The sequence below is a fragment of the Lissotriton vulgaris genome, chromosome 3_1, assembly GCF_964263255.1.
Source record: "Lissotriton vulgaris chromosome 3_1, aLisVul1.2, whole genome shotgun sequence".
Lineage (NCBI taxonomy): Eukaryota > Metazoa > Chordata > Amphibia > Caudata > Salamandridae > Lissotriton > Lissotriton vulgaris.
The window spans coordinates 945328326-945351914 of record NC_141689.1 but is presented as its reverse complement, the minus strand read 5'-3'; the positions used below and the strand labels follow the sequence as shown (position 1 = coordinate 945351914).

General features: G+C 46.7%; 1 protein-coding gene across 2 annotated transcripts in view; it reads right to left on the bottom strand.

Moving 5' to 3' along the window:
• AGTPBP1 (ATP/GTP binding carboxypeptidase 1) overlaps nucleotides 1-23589 on the bottom strand; it is a 1139154-nt gene that overhangs the window by 1041636 nt on the left and 73929 nt on the right. For both annotated transcript variants that reach the window (XM_086961295.1, XM_086961296.1), the window contains exon 2: nucleotides 2836-2906. In XM_086961295.1, coding sequence (XP_086817421.1) covers nucleotides 2836-2867 — 32 coding nt within the window. In that variant the 5' untranslated portion in view covers nucleotides 2868-2906. The remainder of the gene's footprint in view (nucleotides 1-2835; nucleotides 2907-23589) is intronic.

Below are 23589 nucleotides of genomic sequence, written 5' to 3'. Positions count from 1 at the left end.
TTGGAGTTATTCCCCATTTGGGTTGCTCTGATGGCATGGCCTGACAACTTCAGGGACCTCGCAGTGGTGTTTTGGTCTGATAATATGACTGTGGTCGAATGCATTAACCAACAGGCAGCACGCTGCAAATGGATCTTGAGATTGTTGAAGGAAGTTGTGCTGCTTTGCATGAGACTGAATGTACAGTTTAGGGCGAAACATGTGCCAGGCGTACTGAATCATGCAGCTGATGCACTCTCTCGTTCACATATGCAGGAGTTCAGGGGTTATCTGCCTACAGCGGACCTAGTGGCGGCACCATTCCCCGAAGCACTATGGCTAATCGGTGCCCCGGACTACAAGACCTCGTGGCAGCAAGCTTAGCCCCCAGGACAAGGAAGGTATACGAAGGAGCGTTTCGTTCCTATTGCGCATTTTTGGGTCCAACAGGGAGTCAGAGCTGGGGTCAGGAGGAAGCCTTCCTGGGGTTCCTGGTAGCGCTGCACAGAGAAGGCCGATCAGCGGCAACGGCCAGTAGGCATAGGGCGGCCATTTCATTCATTGCCCAGGTGCATGGCATAAGAGACCCAACAGATTCCTTTTTGGTTAAGAAGGCCCTTCGCGGCTGGCAGCGCCTCGAGGGTCGCAAGCAAGATGTGAGACGCCCTATTGGGTTACACAGATTGTCTCTGCTTTAGCAAAGCTGGATGAGACGTGCTCCTCCCATTTCGAAGCAGTTCTGTTCCGGGCAGCTTTCGCATTAGCATTCCATGGGGCTATGCGGGTGAGCGAACTGGTCGCAAGAAATAAGAAAGATGTTGAGGGAGGCTTGTGCAGGGATCACGTCCAAATTAGGGGTGATTCGATGGTGGTCTCGATAGCCAGGTCCAAGACCGACCAGGGGGCTATGGGAGATAGTGTTGTCGTGCAGCGCGCGCGAGGGTCCCCCACGTGCCCAATAAAGTGTATAGAGGAATACTTGGCACTAAGGGCGGCTACATGGGGGGGAGTTTGCTGAGGCACAAGGATGGCCCCCCACTGACGAGGTTTCAGTTCCAGAGGGTGCTAGCACTGACAATCGCTGCTGCGGGCATGGACCCGTGCGATTTTGGGACCCACTCCTTTAGGATAGGGGCTGCTACTGAGGCTACAGCCAGGGGTCAGAGTGCGGAGGAAGTGAAACAGTTGGGACGATGGTCCTCGAATTGCTTCAAAAGGTATGTGCGATTGCACATGTTGTAATGATCAATTGACATGCACTCACGCTTCTTGTCTTTTGTTTGGATTACAGTTTCGCGAGCCTGTCACGCGGGGCGGAATTTGCAGTCGACCCAGCACCAGGAGACCAGCGGTCAAGGATCACCGACTGGAGAGAGAGTGGTATGGGTTGTGGGCCACTCATATGTGAGGCGCGCCGGGGACGTATTCAAAGCAGGTGACGCGACTCGCGCAGCTGGGGAATACGGGTACAGAGTGACCTTCCATGGGAAGGGCGGGCTCTGTTTTGACCAATTCGAGTCATTTGTTGAGGGTCTCTTGGGGCGGCAAAGGTCACCGCCATCTGTAGTCATAGTACACCTGGGGGGCAATGACTTGGTGGCACTGGGTAGACGAGTGTTGTTTGAACAAGTTTTGTCTGCTGTTAGCTGGTTGGCGAAAAGAATCCCAGGGTGCACGATTGCCTGGTCCCACATGATTCCCAGGAAGGTATGGCGGGGGGGCCTTTCGGTGTCAGCACTGAACCATTCAGTAAAGAGGGTGAACAATAAAATTGGTAGATTGTTTCGCTCTGCGCAGTTGCATAGCATTCCTCATGGGTGTATTCGGGGCGATCACATGTATCTGAATGATGGGGTTCACCTGTCCCGGGAGGGGAATGATTTACTCATAGGAGACTTCATAGCATGGCTAAGGGGTTTGAGGAAGCATGATCTTTAGGAGGAGTTGGGGGGGCCGGATAATCGGTCAACTATTTTATGTAAAAGCGCCCCATGCCGCGCTTTCACTTTAATGGCGGCCACGCTCCTTTCTTTAGACTTGGCTCATCTTAATAAAGGTGCGTGTCCGCCATAAAAGTGAAAGCGCTGTATGGTGTGCTTTTACAAAAAAAAAAAGCATTTGTTTGAGAAGTTAACAATTTTTTTTATTTTTTTAATCGCCCCATGCCGCGCTTTCACAAATAATATTCAAAGTTAAATCGCGAAAATTGCGGCACTTTAGAAAAAAAAAATTAATTAATATGGCGAGGGATGCATAAAGGAAGGCATTCGCTGGTTAAAAAAATTAAAGCAGTTGAGAGCATGTCCTGCCTGAAATGGCAAGCAAGAGAAAGTCATTAAAGAAAATAGTGCTCTGAGGCTGTAATTAAAGCCTACAGAGTAACAATGCACGTAAGAGGGCCAGTGATTATGGGAGTTTACAAGATGAGACAAGCCGGTACTAAGTAGGGACTACTAAGCCTATTGACCAATGAAAAGCCACAGTTTACAAAGGACAGTGACAAGAGCCAATTAAAAAGATGGGTGGAAAATGGGCAGAGCTTCAATTTCATACCTGAATGCAGCATGCCTCGCAGAGCAGCGCATGCGCTGCCAAGGCTTGACCTAAAAAGGCACCACTTTTAAACAGCAAATATTTTGGAGTACTCACTGAAACAATACCCAAATTATTTTGCAATTTACCTAGTGAAATCATTAGACACATACATCGTATTCTGTGATAAGCCCACATACGAATAAAAGGGTAGTGTTTAACATTCACAAAACATCAGTAGTGCTCAAAAATATGTTCTAGCAAAGTCGACTGTAGAAGTTAATTCCAGCAAAGAAGAGTTACTTTAATGTGTCTAAAACGTACCTCTTTTCTGCTGTTGCTTTTGCCTTGTTCATTTTGCCCCACTGCTTGGCTATCCAGCCATCTCATACAGCCTGTAAAATGTAAAAAACAAAATCCATTTACAACAAAATTATCTTTGAAAAATCAAATTACTAATTACTAAATTGAATAATCTGTTTCTGATAGTCTGATTTAGATAATCAGTAGTTTTGAAGTACAGGGAATTGCAATTTACATTTGAGTATCCGAAAGTGGTCTCATAGAATGATAGGTTCAAACTGATACCGTATTACATACTGCTCCAATCATATCTGACACCTATAGCCTGCCTGAGATGACCTGACTCTCATAACAATTTTATTTGGATGAACACTATGAATGTTCGTAGCCCAAGACATGATCGTAGAGGTTTAAGGATAAGAACTAGGGGGAACAAAAAGTCAAGTAAGTTTACCAACTTTGCGGTACTCCTTGCCAAGAGACGGTGAGCTATGTCAGGGAAGAGGGGCAAATCAATGTGGGCGGCACACTGGATAAAGGAACTCTCAAGCCGGGCGGAAGTTGAGACAGCTTTAAGCCAACAAAGTCAAGATGGCAGAGAATTACACATAACGGAATGGGATGGGTTTCTTCAAAAATGATCTGACAAGGATTACAAGAGACCTTCATGATATACATAGGTTAAGCAAACCCAATACTGAGAAGTTGGATATTCATACACATAGAGGGCACCACTCCCATAAAATACTTGTTGAATACAGGTACGGTTGTCAATAAAATGATGTCATATAAAAGGTCATAATACAAAATAATAATGTCACTAATATTGGTTGGGTGGTATGTATGCGTAAATCATCAAAGCTGTCGTTAACAATACATTTCTGAATAAGTAATTCAAGTTTTTTTTTTTTCTGTTCCTTACAGGTATTTTGCTTATGGAAGTTCCAGAATATTTTGGTGAGCTTACTATGCTGCTTCCTTCCCTGCTCGGCAACCCAATAACATTTGCTTCTTTTGACTAGAGGCCTTGTTGTGTGGTTTCCACTAATCCGTAGGATCTGCGCGTTTGATGGACAGCAAACATTGGGTGAGGTGCCTAGATTGATTCCAAGCGCCCACGCAGGATATATTGGCTTGGAGACCAGTTAGCTCACAGTGCCACCAGAAGCCCTCCACTAACCTTACCAGAGAGCGAATGGTTTCGGCAACTACTTAACAAGACAACCTGACCCCTCAGTGATCGTGGTGACAGATCAGAACCTTTTGCTTGGTCACTCGTGCTTACGTGTGCTCAGACAAATATACAAATAATACACAGTGGGACGTTTTCAATCTATTTATTTAACCAAAGTTATACTTGTATAGAATACATGTGCTTCTATAATCAGTAGACAGAAGCAGATTAAAGTTATTGCAAGCACCAAAAGTATATACAAAGTAGTAATCAGGAGCATTCCTACTATGCAAATCCTTCTCTGAGTGTACCTAGAGTGTGGGTAGGTGTGAAGCCAAGAATCCCCCCAAGGCACCATACAACTCCATTACCTGGCAGGAGAGAATGTAGAAGCACGTCTTGGTCATTAATTGGACACCCTTCACTGAGATGTCAGACACCTGCGTGGTGAAGCCTCAGCATGCAGGGACCCTCGGTGTCAGCTGAAGTGCCTCGTCTGCTAACCTTTTGGGATGCTCATTATGTATAACAGAACACATCCTTGTGATGTGCGTATAGCTTAGCTGTGTTATGGATATGCAGATAGCCCTGTCGCCCAGTGGATGAAGATAGAACGGCATTTGTATATTGTGCGTAAAAAGGCCTTGTACGTGGTGTTCAAGACATTGTGATTCCTCTACCTGGAAGGATGCTGAGCTTCGAAATTCTGCCAATACTCTTCCAACAAATGTTCTTCCCATGAAGGAGACCCCTGGCATTGAAGAGAGGACCAAGGACGTGAATTTCGTGGATGAATCTGACAAGGAAGGAGGTTCCAGTAGACTGAAATCTGCTACTGAATGCAAAACTTTTGGGAGCCAAGTAGGAGGGTGCACTTTCAGATTTGATTGAACAGAATGGTTTCTTCCCCATCATCCCTTCAAGGCAGTGTGCTGCTATTTTTCGTTGGAGGGGAAGATGTTCCTCGTCCCTGAAATCAACATAACATGGCCTCCTTCCCGTCCAAATTTATTAAATGCACCAAGAAGGCGATCAGCGGATTATGCTGTGATTGTCAGGAGAATCTCTTTGATGTCCTCAGTAATGCCAATTACGCTCTCTCCGCAGAGTTTAGACACTCCCTTCTGATGAAGGCTAATCCAAACTGGGGACCTGCCATTTCCCCAAGACCAGCCTGGTTGCTCAAGTGTGTCTGTTTAGGGGACCTTTTTCGAAAGAGTTGGGTAAATTTGCAGCAAAAGTAACTTCACTGGACAAGGTCCAAGTGTCCCTTAAGAAGGTCTTTGGTAATAAGGTTTTCGGAGGGACTGGTACAGGTAGAGACAGCTCGATGGGCCATCAGGCCAATCAAGAATACCAGTAGGGGCAGGGCTCCAGAAGAAGCAATATGTAGTAGGATGTGAAGGGATATGGCGGTTTCTTCCCATCAAGAGGCTCTGGACGAAGACAGCCCTAAATGCTCCCAGGGCTTCACAGGAAAAGATAAATGATTTTCCTCATCTAAGACTTTTTAGCCATCTGGCCTTGTTCACACACAAATTGCACCAACTGATAAGGGATATTTGGGTGCATCAGAGGTTTTCCATACAGAGTTTGACAAGGCCCTAAAACAATAGCGATATTAACATAGGCTCGAGTTCATCAACAAGCAGGAGGACCAAACAGATCAAGAGGTGGGAAGCATGTACCAAAAAAATCTACTATATGGACAACACTCCATCCCTAAAGTTTTGTCACTCCTATAAGTTATCTAGAATTACAAATATTATTTGCATCCTATTACGACCTAACCATCTATAGATTTATGCTCAAGTTTAGTCTGTGTCCCCATCACTTTCGTCTTGAAAAGGATCAAGAAAATCAATAACAGAGCTGAAACGTTGTCAGCTCTATAACAGGCAGGGTCTGGCCTCACGTGACGAGGAATATAGCTTTGTGGTATATAAATTATATATCCAGTTTGATATCCATGAGTTGAATCACTTGTCAATATATATACACACATGTATATCCACTTCTATATGGTTTCTCACGGTTTGATTAATCACTTGGGATACGTGCATCTTTTTAACGTTGGTGGGTTGTAAATTTGTTGAACCATGTTAACCATGCTGAGTGTTCTATTAAGAAATGTGTTGCACTGCCTATAAATGAGACAGTAGAGTACCACTGTTATGCATATATATTATTACCCATGGTTACTACTGGTTCTTATTTGGCTGCCCTGATTTTTCTATTGTTTCTGCAGGACGGGTTGCAAAATATGTTGGATGCCTTCCCGCCATTTATCGTGATGGTCAGGAAGTTGGCTCAGGTTTGGAGGCAGGCTGCCGAGCTAATGCTGGTGACTCCAATTTGGCAGTGCCAAGTTTGGTTTCCAGATCTTCTGGAACTTTCTTTGGGTTCCACACAGCGATCTCTCCGTGGGGGGGAGCAGGTGGGGCCTGCTCCCAACCGCTATTTGCCCGGTGCCCCCTTCTCCTCCACCCTCCTTGTGCCCCACCACAATGGCTACAGAATGTGCACTGAGGTGACACAAACAACAGAAACTGCACCTTGCAAAACAATGAAATATGTTGAATCTGTCATGGAGTAATTTGCATACACCAGGACATGGACAGCAGCACCTCTAGGTTGTCTGCTTTCTATATGGAGGAGCAGCGTATGCTGGGGGGGATTTCTTTTTTTCACTTCCAGCTGAGCTCAAATGAAAAACCTAATTTAAAGGGCAATCAACCCTTCTTTTGCTTAAGTATCACTGTGGCTGGTAGTGATCTAGAACATAACACCTAGATGCTAATGTATTGGGAAGAAATAAAGGCACACAGCTCGTTATCACTTCACAAAAATTTAAGAGAAACTATGATTTGTCTTTCTTCAATCCCTACACGTAAAAAATATGCATACACCATAACCATTACACATGTACCTGTATGAATAATTATACAAATAGCAATTAAAAAGCATTGAACCATTTTTTGTTTTAATTCTTTTATAGCACTCCTCGTCCAAATGTACAGTGCAAGAGCGCTTTGCATCACACACATTACGTGGAGACAATAAATCATGCAAGTGTGCCAATCAATTTACAGAAAATGTTACATAAGACAATAAGATTTAGAGGTCACATATTGATCATCCTAGTAAGCATTATTTACATATGTAGAGTGCACCGCTGGGAGAGAATTAAAGTCGGGATTTAAAATATAACACAAGGGTGGTCAGCGCCTCCTTAGTGTCCTGAAGTGCCCTGGTCAATTTCCAATGGACCACGGCTATATTCTGAATACAAAACATCCTGGTGACAACTTTAAAGGAGTCCCTCTCAACGGTTCGGGTGGTGGCAGGGGCATAATTTTCCGTACTGACTGGGTGGGGCAATTGGTGTCGCGTTATATCAAATCATCTACTGTGTCTTTGCGTAGGCTCCAGGTGGGGACTGGGGTGTGTGGTGCCCTCCATTCCATGTCCACTGCGTGAGCGGCATGATCAGAGAGCATGCAGCCCAGATAATCAGAGTGCTTGAGTCGTGGAAGCAAGTCTGGGGAACACAAAAAACGATCCAACCGGGCATATATACGCCAGGTGGGGCTGAATACTGGGAGTACTGGCGAAGGTGTGTGTCATAAGACCTCCAGGCATGGAGGAGAGACCATTGTTGGGCACAGTGGGAGAGTGGTGGCATACAGGGTCTTAAGGGAGCGCGGATGGGAACGGTCAAGGGAGAGGTCCAGCACATTGTTAAAGTCCCCTCCTAATATTCAAGGGATGTCTACCCATTAAGCTAGGAATCCAGAGAGAGAGAGGCCCAAAAGCTGCTTATTTTGTGTTTGGGGTGTATATGCAGCCCAGAAGGACTGGGTCGCCGTCTAACCGGCCCTGTACGAGGACGTATCTCCCCACTGCATCAATAACCGTGCTGCGAGTTTGGAAGGGTGTGCCTGGGCGGATCCAAAGCAAGGTACCCCAAGCATATGCAGAGTAAGACGTGCCATAAATTGTGCCTCACCAGCCTCTAAGTCGCTGGAGTTTCCTACTGTTGAGGTGAGTCTCCTGCAGGAAACTGAGGTGCGGTTGTTCACGTTTGATGAATATTATTAGAACTATTGTATACCGCTCAGCTACTCACACAGGGTTTCCTAGCACTTTAGCAACAGGTAGAGATTGACCAGGCCATGCGGTCTCAAAACATCCAGGTCTTCAGCTTTTTTCGAAAGACAGACAGTAAGGTACAACTTCTCAGGGTTCCAGTAAGGCATTCCAAAGCTTAGGGCCAAGCATGCGAAGGACAGGTCTCCCAAGCGTGTCTATTTGGCTCCGGGAATGAGGCACAGGGAAAGTTCACTGGATCGTAGAGGACGAGCTAGCTGAGGTTGTCTCGCCGTTTTATGAAGATATTGGGGGCAATTCCTGATCTTGCTCTGTGCACAAAGCACGGGGCTTTGAATTGAATCCATTTCTCCATCTTTAGCCAATGAAACTCACAGAGGAAAGAAGAGGCTGAAGTGCTCTTCAGGAGTCTATAGAGCAGCCTAGCAGCTGAGCTTTGGACTACTTGCAGCAGCTTATGGAGGCTTGATCAGCCCCAAATAAAGAATATTACCATAGTACAGTCTTGACAATATGAGTGTTTGGATGACGAGCTGGTGGGACTGGATACCCCTTTGACCTCAACTGACTCAGACTTGGAAGACTCGGGACAAGATGTGGCGTAGCCTCAAGGCGATGCGACACAGGGTGACCCATTATAGGGGACAAACAGCAGAGGCCTATGCTTACAGTATCTGACTTTCTTTTTGACCATCAAGTAGGAAACCAGACCACACGGGGGTTACAGACTCGGCAGCGGGAGGGGGGGATGGATGGGGAGAGTTGTGGGGGGAAGGGTGGGGGATGGGGAATGGGGGGTGGAGAGAGTCTTCATTGAGTTCACTAAAATTTGTGCGACAGGTACCTACACAGTGACCACGTTAGGGACAGCCGGGGATTCCAGTGTCCTCATTCTTGCTCTGCAACTGCTCGCTTGCTAGAATTGTTCAGAGGGGTTCTTCTTATGCCTGGAGCGATTACAAGGTGACTGTGTGCTTAGTTGGATCTATTGTCCTGAAGATGACCACTGCCCAAAACTAATAAATAAAGGGGAAAAAAATGGGGGAGGGGGAGAAAAAAAAACAAATAATAAAAGGTTTACCACATATTGTACCTTGAGTGTAAGGTAAAGAGCAGAACGCTACTACATGGTCCACACTTTTGACTTACTATGCACGTTTCTGTCTTTTCAGAGGTCTCTGGGCCTTGTTACCAATCCTGATAGTGGTCACATTGACACTAGTTTAAGGGCGGGCGGCCGGCCCGAAGTGGCGGCATGCTGTGTTAATACGCATTTCGTTCTGTGTTATGGATTGATGCCTGATGATTACTCTAAAGCTCTGCCGGACATTCCTTGGTTGTAGGCACTGAGCTGTGTTCATGCTCACATTTGCCAATAAAGGTTTTGAAAATTTAAAAAAAAAAAAAAAAGAGTGCTTGGATGATTGTCCTTTGGGCTGACAATGTAAGTATCCAGATGATTTTTCACAGCCATTTCAGGACAGCGAAGTAGGTAGCAGCCACCTTCTCTACCTGAAGCTTCATAGATAGCTTTTCGTCCAGCAGAGAGCCGAAGTCCTTAACCTTATGAGCCGGGGCAGGAAGCCTACCCAAGGTTTCAGTTTAGTGTTGTGGGCCCAAAAGGGACGGGTTCCTTGCGAACACCAGTCACTTGGTCTTGACCTCATTGACCTAAGTGAATAATTATTTATCCATGAGGTAACCAGACCCAAGCAGGAATTCAAATCCTCAGGATTGTGGTTCTGAGCGGATGTCAGAGAGAAGATGATTTGTGTGTCATATGTATAAGAGAATAAGGTAAGGCCACAAGTTTCGGATCAGGTCAGCCAGTGGGTGATCAAAGATGTTACGGATAAACTTAAGGATGAACCTTGGGAACCCAGGAGGTGAGGGCATATCATGAGGAAGAGACACTTGCCAAGGAAATCTGGAAAGTTAAGCATTTTAGAAAAGGTGCCATCCAGGATAAAGCTGTTCCTTGGAGACCTAAGATAGCCAGTCTCTCTAAGAGTGTAGCGTGCAAAACAGTACTGAAAGCAGCACTGAGATCGAGCAAGATCAGCGCTGCTGTCTTGCCTTCATCCAGGAGTCGCCTGAGATGTTATGAGACTCCTAAAAGGGCAGATTTGGTGCTGTGTCCTGCTCTAAACCCTGACTGAGAGGGATGAAGATAGTTTTGAGACTCCACAAAGACGGAGAGCTGTTTGTTGACATGTCTCTCCAGATTTTAGACATAATTAGGAGCATAGAAATCGGTCTGCAATTGGGCCAGTTGGAAGGATCCAAGTTAGGTTTCTTCAGAAGAGGCAAAACCATGACATGTTTCTATAGCTATGTTATTTGCCCCGCCTGTAAGAAGGAATTGAGGAGTCCAACTAATGACTATGATATCCGGGTCCAGGGTGCTGAGTTTGGCTGGGGGTGGACAGGCTCTTTAGGGGAGCCAGATCATAAGGATTGTACCAGCAACAGGAACAAAGGCAAGCCCATCGTGCCCCATGAATTCAGTTTCTGGTGGAAAAGTGTGGTGACTGAGGTGTTCAGGACTTCAGAGACAGCAAACTGATGCCAGGCTGGAAGTCAACCCTACTGACTGTTGTCATTGAGAGTTGAGTGTCCTGCACATTTGTAATTAAAAAAAGCGCCAATTCTTTATACTTACACTGGGACAGTGCTGGTGCAACATTATTAGAGTCGGAAAGCTCCTTGACTTTTCTAAAGAGAGTTTTGAGACAGTTTTGGGCTGAAGTAACTTGAACTGAATAAAAAGTGGCCCGTGCGGTAAAGAGAAAGCATGATAGCTTCTCAGAGAAGTTTTGTATTTGTGTTTAATGTCCTCATCATAAGTGACTCTCCAGGTTCTCTCCAGGCCTTTATACCTAGATTTCTCTTTCTGAACTGCCTCCATAAATCAAGGGGCCGGCCTGGCTGAACAAATGAGTTTAGTTGGCATGACAGTGTTCAATGAGTCCCGCGACCAATCATCAATCCTGGACTGATCTAACTTGGCCACTAGTGTTAAATTGCGAATTGTGCTACCCAATTAGAATGAGGGCTGGGATGGCCATCAGCACCAAGCCCTGGTTTTAGACTGTCGTCGGTCCCTCCCTCTGAGTAGGTTCGAACAGAGAAAGGCACAATGTAAGAGTAAACTGAGTAACGGCGGAGGGCTGAATGCACATTAAGCATGAGAAATCTATCAGGTTGTCATAGGAGGAAGTCAGGTATGGGGGGGGGGGGGGGGGAAACAGGGGGGGATGCGAGAGAGGCGGGAGAGAACCACCCATCCCTAGAGTGCGCCGCAGTATGTGGGGGGACGGTGCATCACTAGTGTTGCAAGAGAAATAACCATGGGCAACAAACAAGAGCTTGAACAAAAACAATAAGCCTGCAGCTGGGGGCTGTACACCCAAACACTAGTTTAAAAACCAGTACATGGATCAGGGGTGTTGGCTAATGACAGCCATGTTGCGGAATGAGGGGGGCAATTTTTATCATGGCTCTGTTGGAAGAACAATCTAGCCACAATCCTTGAGAGGATAGGGTGTCCATGGTGTAGCATCCAGAGAGGCAGGTCGTAAGAAGGAAGCAAGGCAGCTGTTCCGGACCAGAGGTGACTTGGCTACCAGCCAACAAGGCCTACTCTCCTGTAGGAGGTATGAGCCGCTAAATGAGGTCATTTACTGACTGCGGTGTGCCCAAGGGACCAGACAAAAATCCTGCATTTCCAAAGATACATGCCCATGCCATCCTCGCTCAGGGCAGAGCTAAAGTCAGTGTTCGGAGGGGGTGAAGATTGAGTGCAAATGCTGCCGTAAGGCTGATTGTTGACTCGGTCACAGTTCTGGTGGAGAGGGTGCTTCAGAAGCTCACCCAGCTCTGCTGCATGCCCTCCACGCCGACTCCTCCGCCTACTAGGGCGAGGTGTACTACTTCTGTCGGCCAGGGGAGTGATGACTCCCCTTGAAGTGGGTTTCCATCCAGTCCCAGGCTGAGGTGGGCTCTGTGAAAAAGTGAGTATGTTGGTCATAAATGATCTTCAACTTCGCCGAGTATAGTAGGGAGTACTGGATATTGAGGTCTCAAAGGCGGCGCTTTACCGTCAGAAACGAGAAACATTGGTGCTGTGTCAACATGGTGTAGTTGGGATAGATAAAGATCCAGCAGTTTTAAGACTTGAGTGGAGCTGCCTGTCTGGCCGCTTTAAGGATACCGTCTCTATCTTTGTAAGGGAATAGTTTAGCAACCATGGGAAAGGGGGGCACACTCGGCGGTGGTCGGCAGGCCAGCACTCGGTGCCCTCTCCATGGAGAAGTGAGGAGAGAGGGACTGGGCTGGCGCGAATGACTTCAGACATTCATAGAGAATCCTAATCATGGGCCTTGATCCCACAGAACTCTCCAGTAGACCCACAACCTGAATATTATTCTGTCAGGCACTTCTCTCAGCATCCTCTGCACGTTGTTCAAACCGCTGTACTGTCAAGGAGGTCTCATGGGAATTTTCCTGATTCGCTAACCGTAGTAATATGTCCTCGATGCTGCGATCCAGAACTGTAACTTTGGAGGACAGTTTCTTGTTGTTTCGAAGGCAACCAAAGCTCCACTTGAATTTTCTCTATTCTAGATTCCACTGATGTATGCGATACCTCGATTGCAAGGAGGATAGCGTCCTGGGGCTGGGAGGTTCAGAGAATGGGGCATCGCCGAAGGGGGGTCGGGACTGGCCCTTGGACGTTTTCTGCCTGCCCATGGCAGCAGTCCGTGTTGATGTGTAGGCACTGATGTGTGGAGGGCCAGCACATGAACGCTGTCCCCCCTTGCAGGCAAAAGTCCCAAGAGGGAAAATCGGGGAGAGTCGGCTCAGGCAGTCTTGCAGGGAGGAATCTCATGGAGCTACCGCTGGGTGAAGGGCAGGCCACACAATATATTCAAGGCACAGGGATTTGGTTGTCTGAGGGGGTCGTCAGTGTACTTCGCTAGGCAACACTGGTAGTGGACCCAGCACAGTGGGAGGCAAATCACAAGTTCTCTCACCAGTTAAGGCCCCCCTCTAGATAGTTCCATCCACTCCCCAGCCCTGGGGGATGCTCCAAATGGATGAGGAGGATGCTGCGGGCCCCTCGAGCTCTTCACCGATCACTGTGTTCGCTCCCTCTTGACTCTGCACAGGCAATGTGCAATGGGGTGCTAAGTATCAGTTCTTGCCCTGAACTCCGGACCCCCACTGGGAGCGCTGTGTCACCCCAGGATCTGCAAGAACGGACATGGTGGCAGAGGCCGCCTACGCCGACTGGGGCAGCCAAAAGTCACTGTGATTGGCCTCTGCAGTTCCCTGGGAGAGTCTCCTCACCTTTAAACTACCGCAGAAGCAGGATCCTGGTAGTGGTACTCAGCAAAGTGGGCCGTCCGCCCGCTAATGAGGCCTCACTGTATGTCTAGGGAGGTTGAAGGAGCAAAGCTCCACAGGCAACAGGCGGTTAGGAGCAGCTAAGAAGGTGGAGCCCCCTGATCTGGGGGGTGTAGTGCTCCATGTCTCTGCGCACCGATCGCATGCCAGAGCAGCAGGGGAGGCTTATTACGCCGATGGCGGCCCCACATGTGTGGACGCAGGCCCCCTGAGTCAAATGGAGTGTCTCTAGGGGTCAAACGGCCCAGCCACTTCCGCTCAGCACTGGCAGGGCAGCAATAAGTTGTTCACCGCACCTCCGCTGGCCGCGGAGGAATGCTGAGTGAATAAGATGCGGAGGAGGACCGCCCAGGTACAGCAATTCTCATAGATCAGTTAGGTATAGAGGGAGCGGTAGGGGTGCAGGCCCACGAGCTGGCCACATGCCGAAGGAGTCCAAAGTCACCGGGTCCCCCGAGCAGGCAAACCCCACAAGTCAATTGCGCAGCTTCAGGGAGGCCAGCCTGGCGTCTGGCAGCAAGCATCTTGGCGTGATCCGACAGCCAGTGCCGACGACTACTGCCAAAGCTGCTCTCTAGCTGCCCTCCAGGAACATGTAGATATGGTGGATATGGCTTTAGACGGCTGGGTTATGCCAGATTGCCCCTCCTGTCTGCTGGGAGCTCCCGTTATATGACGCCTGCTTCCATATTCGGCAGTTAGACCACACCCCCTCGCAAGCAATGGTTTCTTATACAAGGTAACAGCTCCCTTAAAAGGGGCAAACGGACCATACAAGCACTTGCAGTAGTTCAACAGTATACCATTCAGTGGAGCGGGGTGGCTTTACGTACTGTGAGCAAAGATAAATACAGATGTCTGTCAGTAGTAATTTAAGAGTATTACAAGATAGTAATCTATTCTGTGTGGGCAAAGTAAGTCAGGTTAGAAAGGTTGTGCGCGCAAAATAGACTGCAGAACTAGTGCTTGGTTTAAGATTTGGGTGAGTCAAGAAAAAAAAAGAAATCCAAAAAAATAGTATTTTGCTTATGAAACTGGCCCCGAGAGTAAGTCATTAAAGGAGGTTTGTGGTATTGATATGTTGAAGGCGACTAGTGAATAATAGGATTCCTATCTCCTCTTCGTTAGGTCTTTCAATATATTCCAAAAGGTATTCTGAGGGATTGAAATACTGGGAAAGGGCATCCAGTCACGGAGTAAACACATTTTCCACCGGGGAGAGCTGGTCGAGATTCTAGCCTGGTAGTAAACCGTGGATTACAGAACCATGCAGAATGGCTGAACAGGATCTGAGAAGGGTACATTTGTGAGGACATTGTTCTTCAGCAGTGGCAAAGTTCAATAGTAACGGAGAAGTAGTGTGGTCACAGTTTCTGGAGTCAACAGATAGTAAAATTGTATTTTCCTGCTATAGTTCATAATTAAGGCACCCGTATAATTGTTAAAACTGTAAAGCTTTCTTACTTATGTTTTAATTATTTTTTGTTTGCAGAAATATCAAACACACTATAAAAGAAAAAGCAAAAGTAAGCAATGTATTAAACTGTAGTTACCAATCAAATGATAAATACAAAATCGCTTTGAAACGCAATCTGGACAACTCTGTCAAATACTGTTAGTAGAAACAGACTCAAGTTCAATACATATGCACAAAAAAGCTGCAAGTCTCTGGGAAAAGATGATCACAATAAAACAGTTTTAGAACTTCTTGATACCATTTTAGTAGTTTTGGGACAACCTCCTAACTTTAAATACCAGATAATAATTAATTAAATTATGAGCACGCATTTAGTTCCCTTTCCCCATTAGGTTAGTGCGTAGTGCATATCTTAACCTTTTGGCTAGACCTCCAAAGGTCCTGTCTCTGTGCTTCATCGTTTGAAAGGCTTGCTGGTGACCAGGCGTGCAATGACTGATTGTAGCCTCCTGTGTTTCTTCTTCTTTTTTTTTTTAGTTTTATGTAGCGTGAGCTAGACCCGACGGTATCAGAACACTTTACATGAGCACCAGATGTGTTACAGACGAACACATTCATTTTGTTGGGCATGGGGAGATTAAGTGATTTGCCCAAAATCACAGTAAGTTTAATGTCTCTGCCAAGACTCTAACCCAGTTCCCCAGCTTTGAGGTCGACCGGTCTAGCCGTTAGGCCACATCCTCTTCTCTAGTGGGATGCCAGTTCCTGCTAATATTCTGGTCTTCAGCCTCAAGACAAGGTATTGATGCCGCAGAGTACCTCTTACCAGATTCTTGCCCTGAACGGAAGCAAGTGGATCTCTTTGAAAGTATATTTTACCAAGGTATGGCTAAAGTAAGCTGAGGAAAATTCTGGCAGCTTAGTTATGACCCATTTTGCAGTTTTTGTGGTGCCCTGTTGAAATATCGTTGTAGTATTGTAAGCATGCCATGATGAGGGCTCTAGGCAAACTCACTTGATGGTTGGTGTTGAGACGGGTAAATAAAGTTTTTTCATTATGTACTTTGAATTTCCAGTATTACAGCAATCATATATAAATCTTATTTTTCTTTTCCCTGCTACTCTTGTAGCTCATACACAGTTCCAGTCATATTATAAATGAGAAATACATGAAACTTAAGTCCAAATTTAACAGAAACCTATCTATATAAAACCAAGGCAAAACAAAAGAAAAGTCAGGGTCATCCATTTTCAGGTTGATACTAATAGTGCAATTTACAGATATAAATATACAAGAATGGGGGGCGCTAGAGAGCGCGCAAGCAGTATGCCCGCACTGATGTGAGGCTCCTGCTCCCTGGAACCGATATCCTACATTTATCCTAAGCGATTGAGCACAGAATGCGCTGAATGTTGGGCAAAATACAGAGCCGGCCTCCATATCTACTCAGTGTGAAGTAGGATGGAATCGGAGATTGGCAAAAGTCGCGCCGAGCACTTGAAACTGAGACTGCGCTGCCCGACGGAATTGAGAGGAGCTGTGGATCGGCTGCCGCAGCCAGGATAGACCGAGGCCTCCCACGTGGCCACTAGGCCGTGCGTCCAGCAACCGACAGAGCGGGAGTGCGCCGAGCCGGAGGGCGGCGCAACACGATTGGCGGCCTGGGTCCAGAGACCGGAGCTAGTAGGAGGCGCTGGGGGCAGCGGCGGCACTCGGCACTGTTGTGCGGACTACACTGAGGCTGCGTAGGAGGGGGCCCTACCGTAGTATGCGATAACACCTGAGCAGAGGGATCGGCTGTAAGGGCCTCCCCTCACCCTCCGCCCCCCCGAGGAATTAGGCGCAATGATACGAGCCAGTGAACAACAATAAAAATACCTGGGAGCCTGAGGAGATGGGAGGTGATCGGACACCCAGAAGACCCGCAATGAAGAGATAAGTACCGCTGGGGGGGTGAGGCCTGCACATCGGGAGAGAACGTGGCTGGAGCGAGCCGGGGGTTGTGGTTCCCCCCCTCCCCATCTAGCCGTGGACAAATATCTGGGTGCCTAGTGCGGCGACTGTTGGTCGTGGGATTTCAGCCGTGGGGCTGCCGGCCATAAAGAGCGTGGAGAGCGGGCAGAGCGCCCCTGGGAACTGAGAGGGGCATTTGTGGAGCATTGCAAGGCGTGCAGCGACGAGTGGACAGGCCCCCTCGTGCAGTGGTGCCCTGTGGGGTGGCACTAAGAGTTTTGGGGGTTGTTGGTGACTGCGAGGACCCTCCCCCCATCGCAAGGCTTGGGTCCGGTTGATGATGGTGGCTCCCAGGTCTGGTAACCTGCCGCCGTTGTGCCCTAAAGAGATCCGAGGTCAGTAACTTAATCTTAGCACTCCAAGAGGTGCGTGGATTCCGTGCTACGGCGCCGTACTGCAGCAGCAGGGGTGACTGAAGGCCGTAGTGCATTGCCTTGACATACGCAAGATTGTACACGTAAACGAAGTGTGGTGGACCGAGCTGGGAAGCACCAAGCAGCACTGGGCAGCACAACAGTAGTGCAGGCAGAGGTCGTCGCGCGTTGAGGTGGCAGCCACATACTCTTGGAGCCTGACCCCATCGCACGAAGCAGGACAGCGAGAAACGGCTTGAGAATACTGGGAGCATACACCGGGGTCCGTGTACTTCTAGAAATATGGGGAAACCTGACACCAGACAGCCCAAATGTCGGATGTCGTCCAGGATGGATGCCATTGCGCACAAGCTGGACGGACACGAAGACCGAATTAAAGAGTCGGACCGACGCATATCTGAAGTCGATGATGTCACTGCCAATCATACAACACAGCTCACAAGAATGGACAAACTATTGCGAATAATAGCAGCCAAAAACGAGGATTTGGAAGCATGTAGTCGGCGTAATAACCTCCGCATCATAGGAATACCAGAATCAATGAATACTGGTAGAATGGAGGATTATATTTAAAAGTTACTGCAGGCGGCCATAGGAAAAGAAGCATTCTCCTCGCAATTCATAGTAGAACGGGCGCACAGAACACTCGGGCCGCGTCCGACACCTGGTAACCCTCCGCGACCCATCCTCGACAGATTACTAAATTATAGGGACCGGGACGTGGCCCTCTGAGCAGCAAGGAGCAAGCAAACGCTGACGTATGATGGTAACACCTTCTCAATATACCGGGACTTTACACCCATAGTACAGGAAGATAGACGCAAGTTCGGGGAGGTCAAGCGGAAATTACGAGCGGCACAAATTGATTATGCGCTACTGTACCCAGCGAAACTCAGACTGACACATCAAGGGAAGCAGAGATTCTTCACGACTCCACAACAGGTCGAGGACTTTCTCCGATCAATAAAGCGGGCAAATCGAGGTGGAGGAGGCCGGGAGGACTTGCAGCGCCCTGATCGCGTTGGTGACGATGAGGACTTGGAATGACTGTCTCCAGGGATATTTTCATACACCATAGAGTGAACTTTTGCGGACTGGTGTGGTGCGATGATCAGATTGGCTGGAATAAGGTGAGATCTTTCCAATGTGACTCATTTGCTTGTATGATATTGAAGTTCCAGGCTCCGCTTCCCCCAACACAGGGCCTGACGCACCATCGCAGGGAGGCTTGAGGGGAGCGGGGAGAATGCGTAGCTGTCTAAACATGTCCCCCAATGGGCATTCCCCCACGGATGAACATTTCACAATATGTGAGGGAGTGTAACATGGTGTTTGTTGCAGATGGGAGACAGGGAGGGGGGTGGGTACTGGATTCTGGCAAGATTGGGTTGCTTCAGTGGGTGGGGGGAGGAAGGCTACGAAGTTGTGTTTGGATCCAAGTTTGGGGGAGGGTTGTTTGGATGGGTTGGAAGGAACACATGGTCGTCAATATACATGGTTGGTTTCTTTTGCAAGAGGTGGCCAATTGTTTTGCGGTTTCACTGTTTTGCAGGTTGCACAAGATCTGATACTTTGTATGTGGCGCTTTTGGGGGCTAGACTACGCTCTTGGGTCGAGGATTGCAGGGATGGTGACTTTCTGAACCCATGACCTCTACTGCTGTAGATAGGCTGCATATTGTTACATGGAATGTAAGGGGGCTGGGAGATCCGCGTAAGAAACGTTAAATACTATCCTATCTAGATAAGACACCTGATACATAACCCGTAGCATGCCAATACCTTTGCCTGTAAATGGGCGGAACACAGGATCTTTTCTTCCTATTCTCGTGTGTGAGAGGCGTAGCTATACTAATAAAAAAGCGCACACAATTCACACTAGCGGGACCCATGTGGAACACACAGGGGAGTTACTGCCTAGCTTGGGGGAGATTGGGACCCGATTCAGTTACTCTGGCCTGCTGCTATGGTCCGAATGTGGATGATCCGCAGAATTTTACAGATTTGTGGGTAAAAATCTTAGGCATTGGTTCCAATCACATAATATGGGGAGGTGACTTTAATATTGCACGCAATCCAGACATTGACATATCTCACCCTGCCCCCCCCATCACTATACTAAGACACGTGTGACGCTACATACCACACTCACGGAGTGCAATTTGATAGATGCATGGAGGCATTTGCATCCAGACGACCTGGAAGGCACCCACTTTACTGCACATGCTGGGTTGTGGGCGCGCCTGGATAATATATTCCTTTCCATGGGACTCTGCCCGGCGATCTTACAGGTGCACCAGTTGGCCAGGACCTACCCAGATCATGCACCTGTCAAGCTTACCCTGTCCGCGTCAGATTATGGTCCACCACGAGGTAGCTGTAGGTTACAGCCTACTATTTTGTTACACACTGTGTTCCAGGAAGAGCTTAGGGAGGAAGTACAAGACTTTTTTATGCGTCATAAAGGTTCTGTTGACAATGTGGAGACTGTCTGGGAGACGTTTAAGGTTACTTTGAGAGGCTTTTGCATAGCGAAGGGGGCTGGTGTACTCAAAGACATTATGAATACAGTGCATATTGTGAGGTGAGGTGTTGGGATGTTCGGATGGCGATGGGATGCTTGCAATGGTTTGCTTTGCCCTGATATGCTTGAAATGGAGGTGGGGTAGAACTCCAGTGCACTGTGAATGTTGATGCTATATTCTTAGGTACAGACCCTCGGCGTTGGGCCGGGTCCTGCACACTCCCTAGTTATTGTACTCCTGTGCTGCAATAGTGTTTTTGTCTTTATACCTATGCTGTGCTGGGAGACACTCGATCGACCAAGTACTTGCTGGCTACTGTCTTGTAGAATATTACTATCCAAAGTCGGCAAATGATTTGTATTGATATTGCATATTGAGATGTTCAAAATGTGTATGACTACATGTGTACCATGTTTGAGTTTTTCAAAAAATCAATAAAAATAATTTAAAATAAATAAATAAATATACAAGAATGCTTGCTGTATAGAGACAGTGGGATAAAAACATTACAGGATGCCACATTATAAAAACAAGTATTGTACCACAAACAAATTTACATCTTACTATAGATCTGTGCTATCAGGGAAATCACATCCATTTATTACATTTTACATAGAGTGTTCCTCAAAAGCTTGGATCACCTCACCCCAGTGAGCAATCAGTCTCCTCAGTAACCACATGCCTCCTTCCGTCGGAGAGTCTCTTCCTTGGACGTTGCACATCAGCCCACATCCTCCACCCACCTATCATATATTGGGCCTCCAGTAGCCTTCCAAAAGAGAGAGAGCGTTTCGGAGTTTAGCCGGTGTCAATGCCAAATTGAGGAATCTATTACTCACTTCCTTAGGCTTCGATCTAAGGAAACTACCCAAATAAAACAGCTCTAGGGCAGATACCACTTCCCTGTACAAAGTACTTCTCAGGTGTACAGGTATCTGGGTACAAAAAAGCCTATCTTTGGATACATCCAAACCATATGAAAAAAATCTAGAGACAGCACATTGCATCTGGGGTACAACCTGGGATTCCCACCATATGTACATTTGTTTTTATAAGGAGAAAGATACGTCTGGTGTTTGAAGTTTAACTGAATATGTTTAAGTTGAGTATTTCTGGACACCTTCTGCAGATAAGCTAGGATTCCCTCCCATTCCCCATCATTAATCTTCCTCTCCAGATTCAACTTCCACTTAACTCTACCTAGGGCTTATCGCACCATTGTATGGAGTTCTGTATAAAACCATGTAACCAGATGATTTCATGGCCCCACTGTCATCAGCAGTTGCAGTACTTCATGTCACCTGGGTTCCTCACAACTCCTGCCACACAGCGACTCAAAAGTCATTATCAGTGCACAATAAGTCAAACATTTCTGGGGTGGCAAGCTATACTCCTCAATAAACGTACCCAGGGAGACAATCGTTCCTGCGGAATAAAAATCTCTCACATCCAGAATAACAGCTTCAGCCCAATGTGTGAGCTGATGTAAAATGAAAAGGCTAAGGAGTGTTCTGTGTGGCAACCCAACTAAAGGTAGGGCTGAGGCATATAAGGAACATATGTCAACACTTGAGTGCTGTGTATGTTTAGGTGTCTTCATTTATGTCTGCATCAAATGTGCAAACAAGACACCTCAATTCCACTCATTGCCAAGCTGGTCCATCTCCTTCATTTTGACCCTATCCAACCATCATCCCATGATCCATTGTATTTGCGGAGCCAGGTACTTCATTTATTCCATAGTCTGGAGCTCCTAGACCACCATCCAAGATCCGTCTCCAAAGTGTTTCAAAAGAGACTCGATGCCAGTCACCATTACAGATCAGATCCCTGATAAGCGAGTCCAACTGTTTAACCCAAGTTGCCGGGACACATATAGGAAAATGTGTAAAGTAGTAAAACAGTCTAGGTAGGATAAACATTCTTGGTGAAAGCTTGGAGCGCCATAATCTGTAATCTCAGGTACCTCCAAAAGTACATGCTACCCTTTAAAAACCTCAGTGCTCCATCAAGGTTTATATTCCGAAGGTCATTTGTATCATGGCAAATGTGTTTCCCCAAGTATATGAAACGGTGGGGAGCCCAGCTAATTCACAACTCACCAAGTTCAGACATTCTGCCCTCTGAGGATACTGAGAAGACACACTTCTTGGCCGTATTAACCATGAGCCCTGATACATTCCCAAATTCTGACACAAAATGCGCTTTGCAGACATATCACATTTCCAGACTTAGTAACAGTGATTTTATGAACTTCTTAGGATACCATTATACTAGCCCTATCATTGCATAAGCTACTTAATGACGTAATACACACACAGATTCCTCTTCCCAAATATGCCTCAACGAGTAGTGTACATTTATTGTGTATGTCAAGCACTGACACACACATCATTTACTGTAAATTTTCTTCCATTGTTTTAGGCATATCCTTTCCCCCTGTTCTGATTAAGACCTGCTTCCAAAATATCTACAAACAGGTCAAAACGTCCATGCCTGCATGAATTAATGTCCTGACAGATCCAATTATAAATTAGCATAAAATGAGTTAGCTGTTTGCTAAGATACATTTCGGTTTTCTTTTTTTTTTTTATCTGTAAGCACTTGTATGTTTGTTAACTTCTGTTTATTTTTTATGTCGCCTTTGCTACCACAGCACTGTCACAACTCACCTTAAGGAATACCTATATGTTATTATCTTTATTCTGTAGTGTCAAAGAAAATAATTTTTTTCTGTTTGTGAATTGGTGTGTACCTTTTAGTTCTTCAAAAAAAGTGCTTGGAGAGGACTATCTTTAGTCTCTTACTAAGTAGTGATTTGTTGCACAAAAACGATTTCGACAAAATCAATATAGAAAATATATATTAGAAAAACCCAGTTTCTGAGGATTACCAGGTTCAGCCCGTGTGTTATTACTTAAGTAAAAACAATGAAAGGTAACGAAAGAACGTTCACATTCCATAACCACTATTTCCACCTTTACGCCTCCAATTCATTATTAACAGAAGACGTATGCTCAGCATACTTTAACCTACTCAACCTTGTCTCGACAATATGTTAATAACATGGCAGATAGTATCCATAGACGTAAAGCCACCCTCAGTATCATAATGCAGAGTATAACAGTACAATGCTAGTATATTTGCAATAATTTCCATTAGTGAGCACTGGTAAATACTCTAAGCTTCATGGAGTTTTGATTATAGATCTAGAAAATGTTTACTGCAAACCAACATAATACAACACATAGTAGTTATAGGGCTACCCACAAAAACAAAAACAAGCATTTACAATGCAACAGTCTCGTCTTTGTTAAAGTTAGAGCTATTGGCATTGCTCATGACATTATTTTTGTTTTTAAAACATAAATAAATGGCATTGTCATTTACAATGCCAATAGTTTAATCTCTCGTAAATGTGGGACGACTCCTGGTGGCCTCCCGCCCTGGGCACCGCACCCAAACCGACAGACCATGCACGCAACCTGGGCTTCATCCTGGACTCCTCCCTCTCCATGACCAGGCAAGTCAACAACGTCTCCTCGGCATGCTTCAACATCCTACGCATGCTACGGAAGATCTTCTGGTGGATCCCCACCGAGACCAGGAAGACCATCACCCAGGCCCTCGTCACCAGCCGACTGGACTACGGCAACGCCCTCTACGCCGGTACCACCGCCAAGCTCCAGAAGAGACTCCAGCGGATCCAGAACGCCTCAGCCAGACTCATCCTCGACATCCCACGAACCAGCC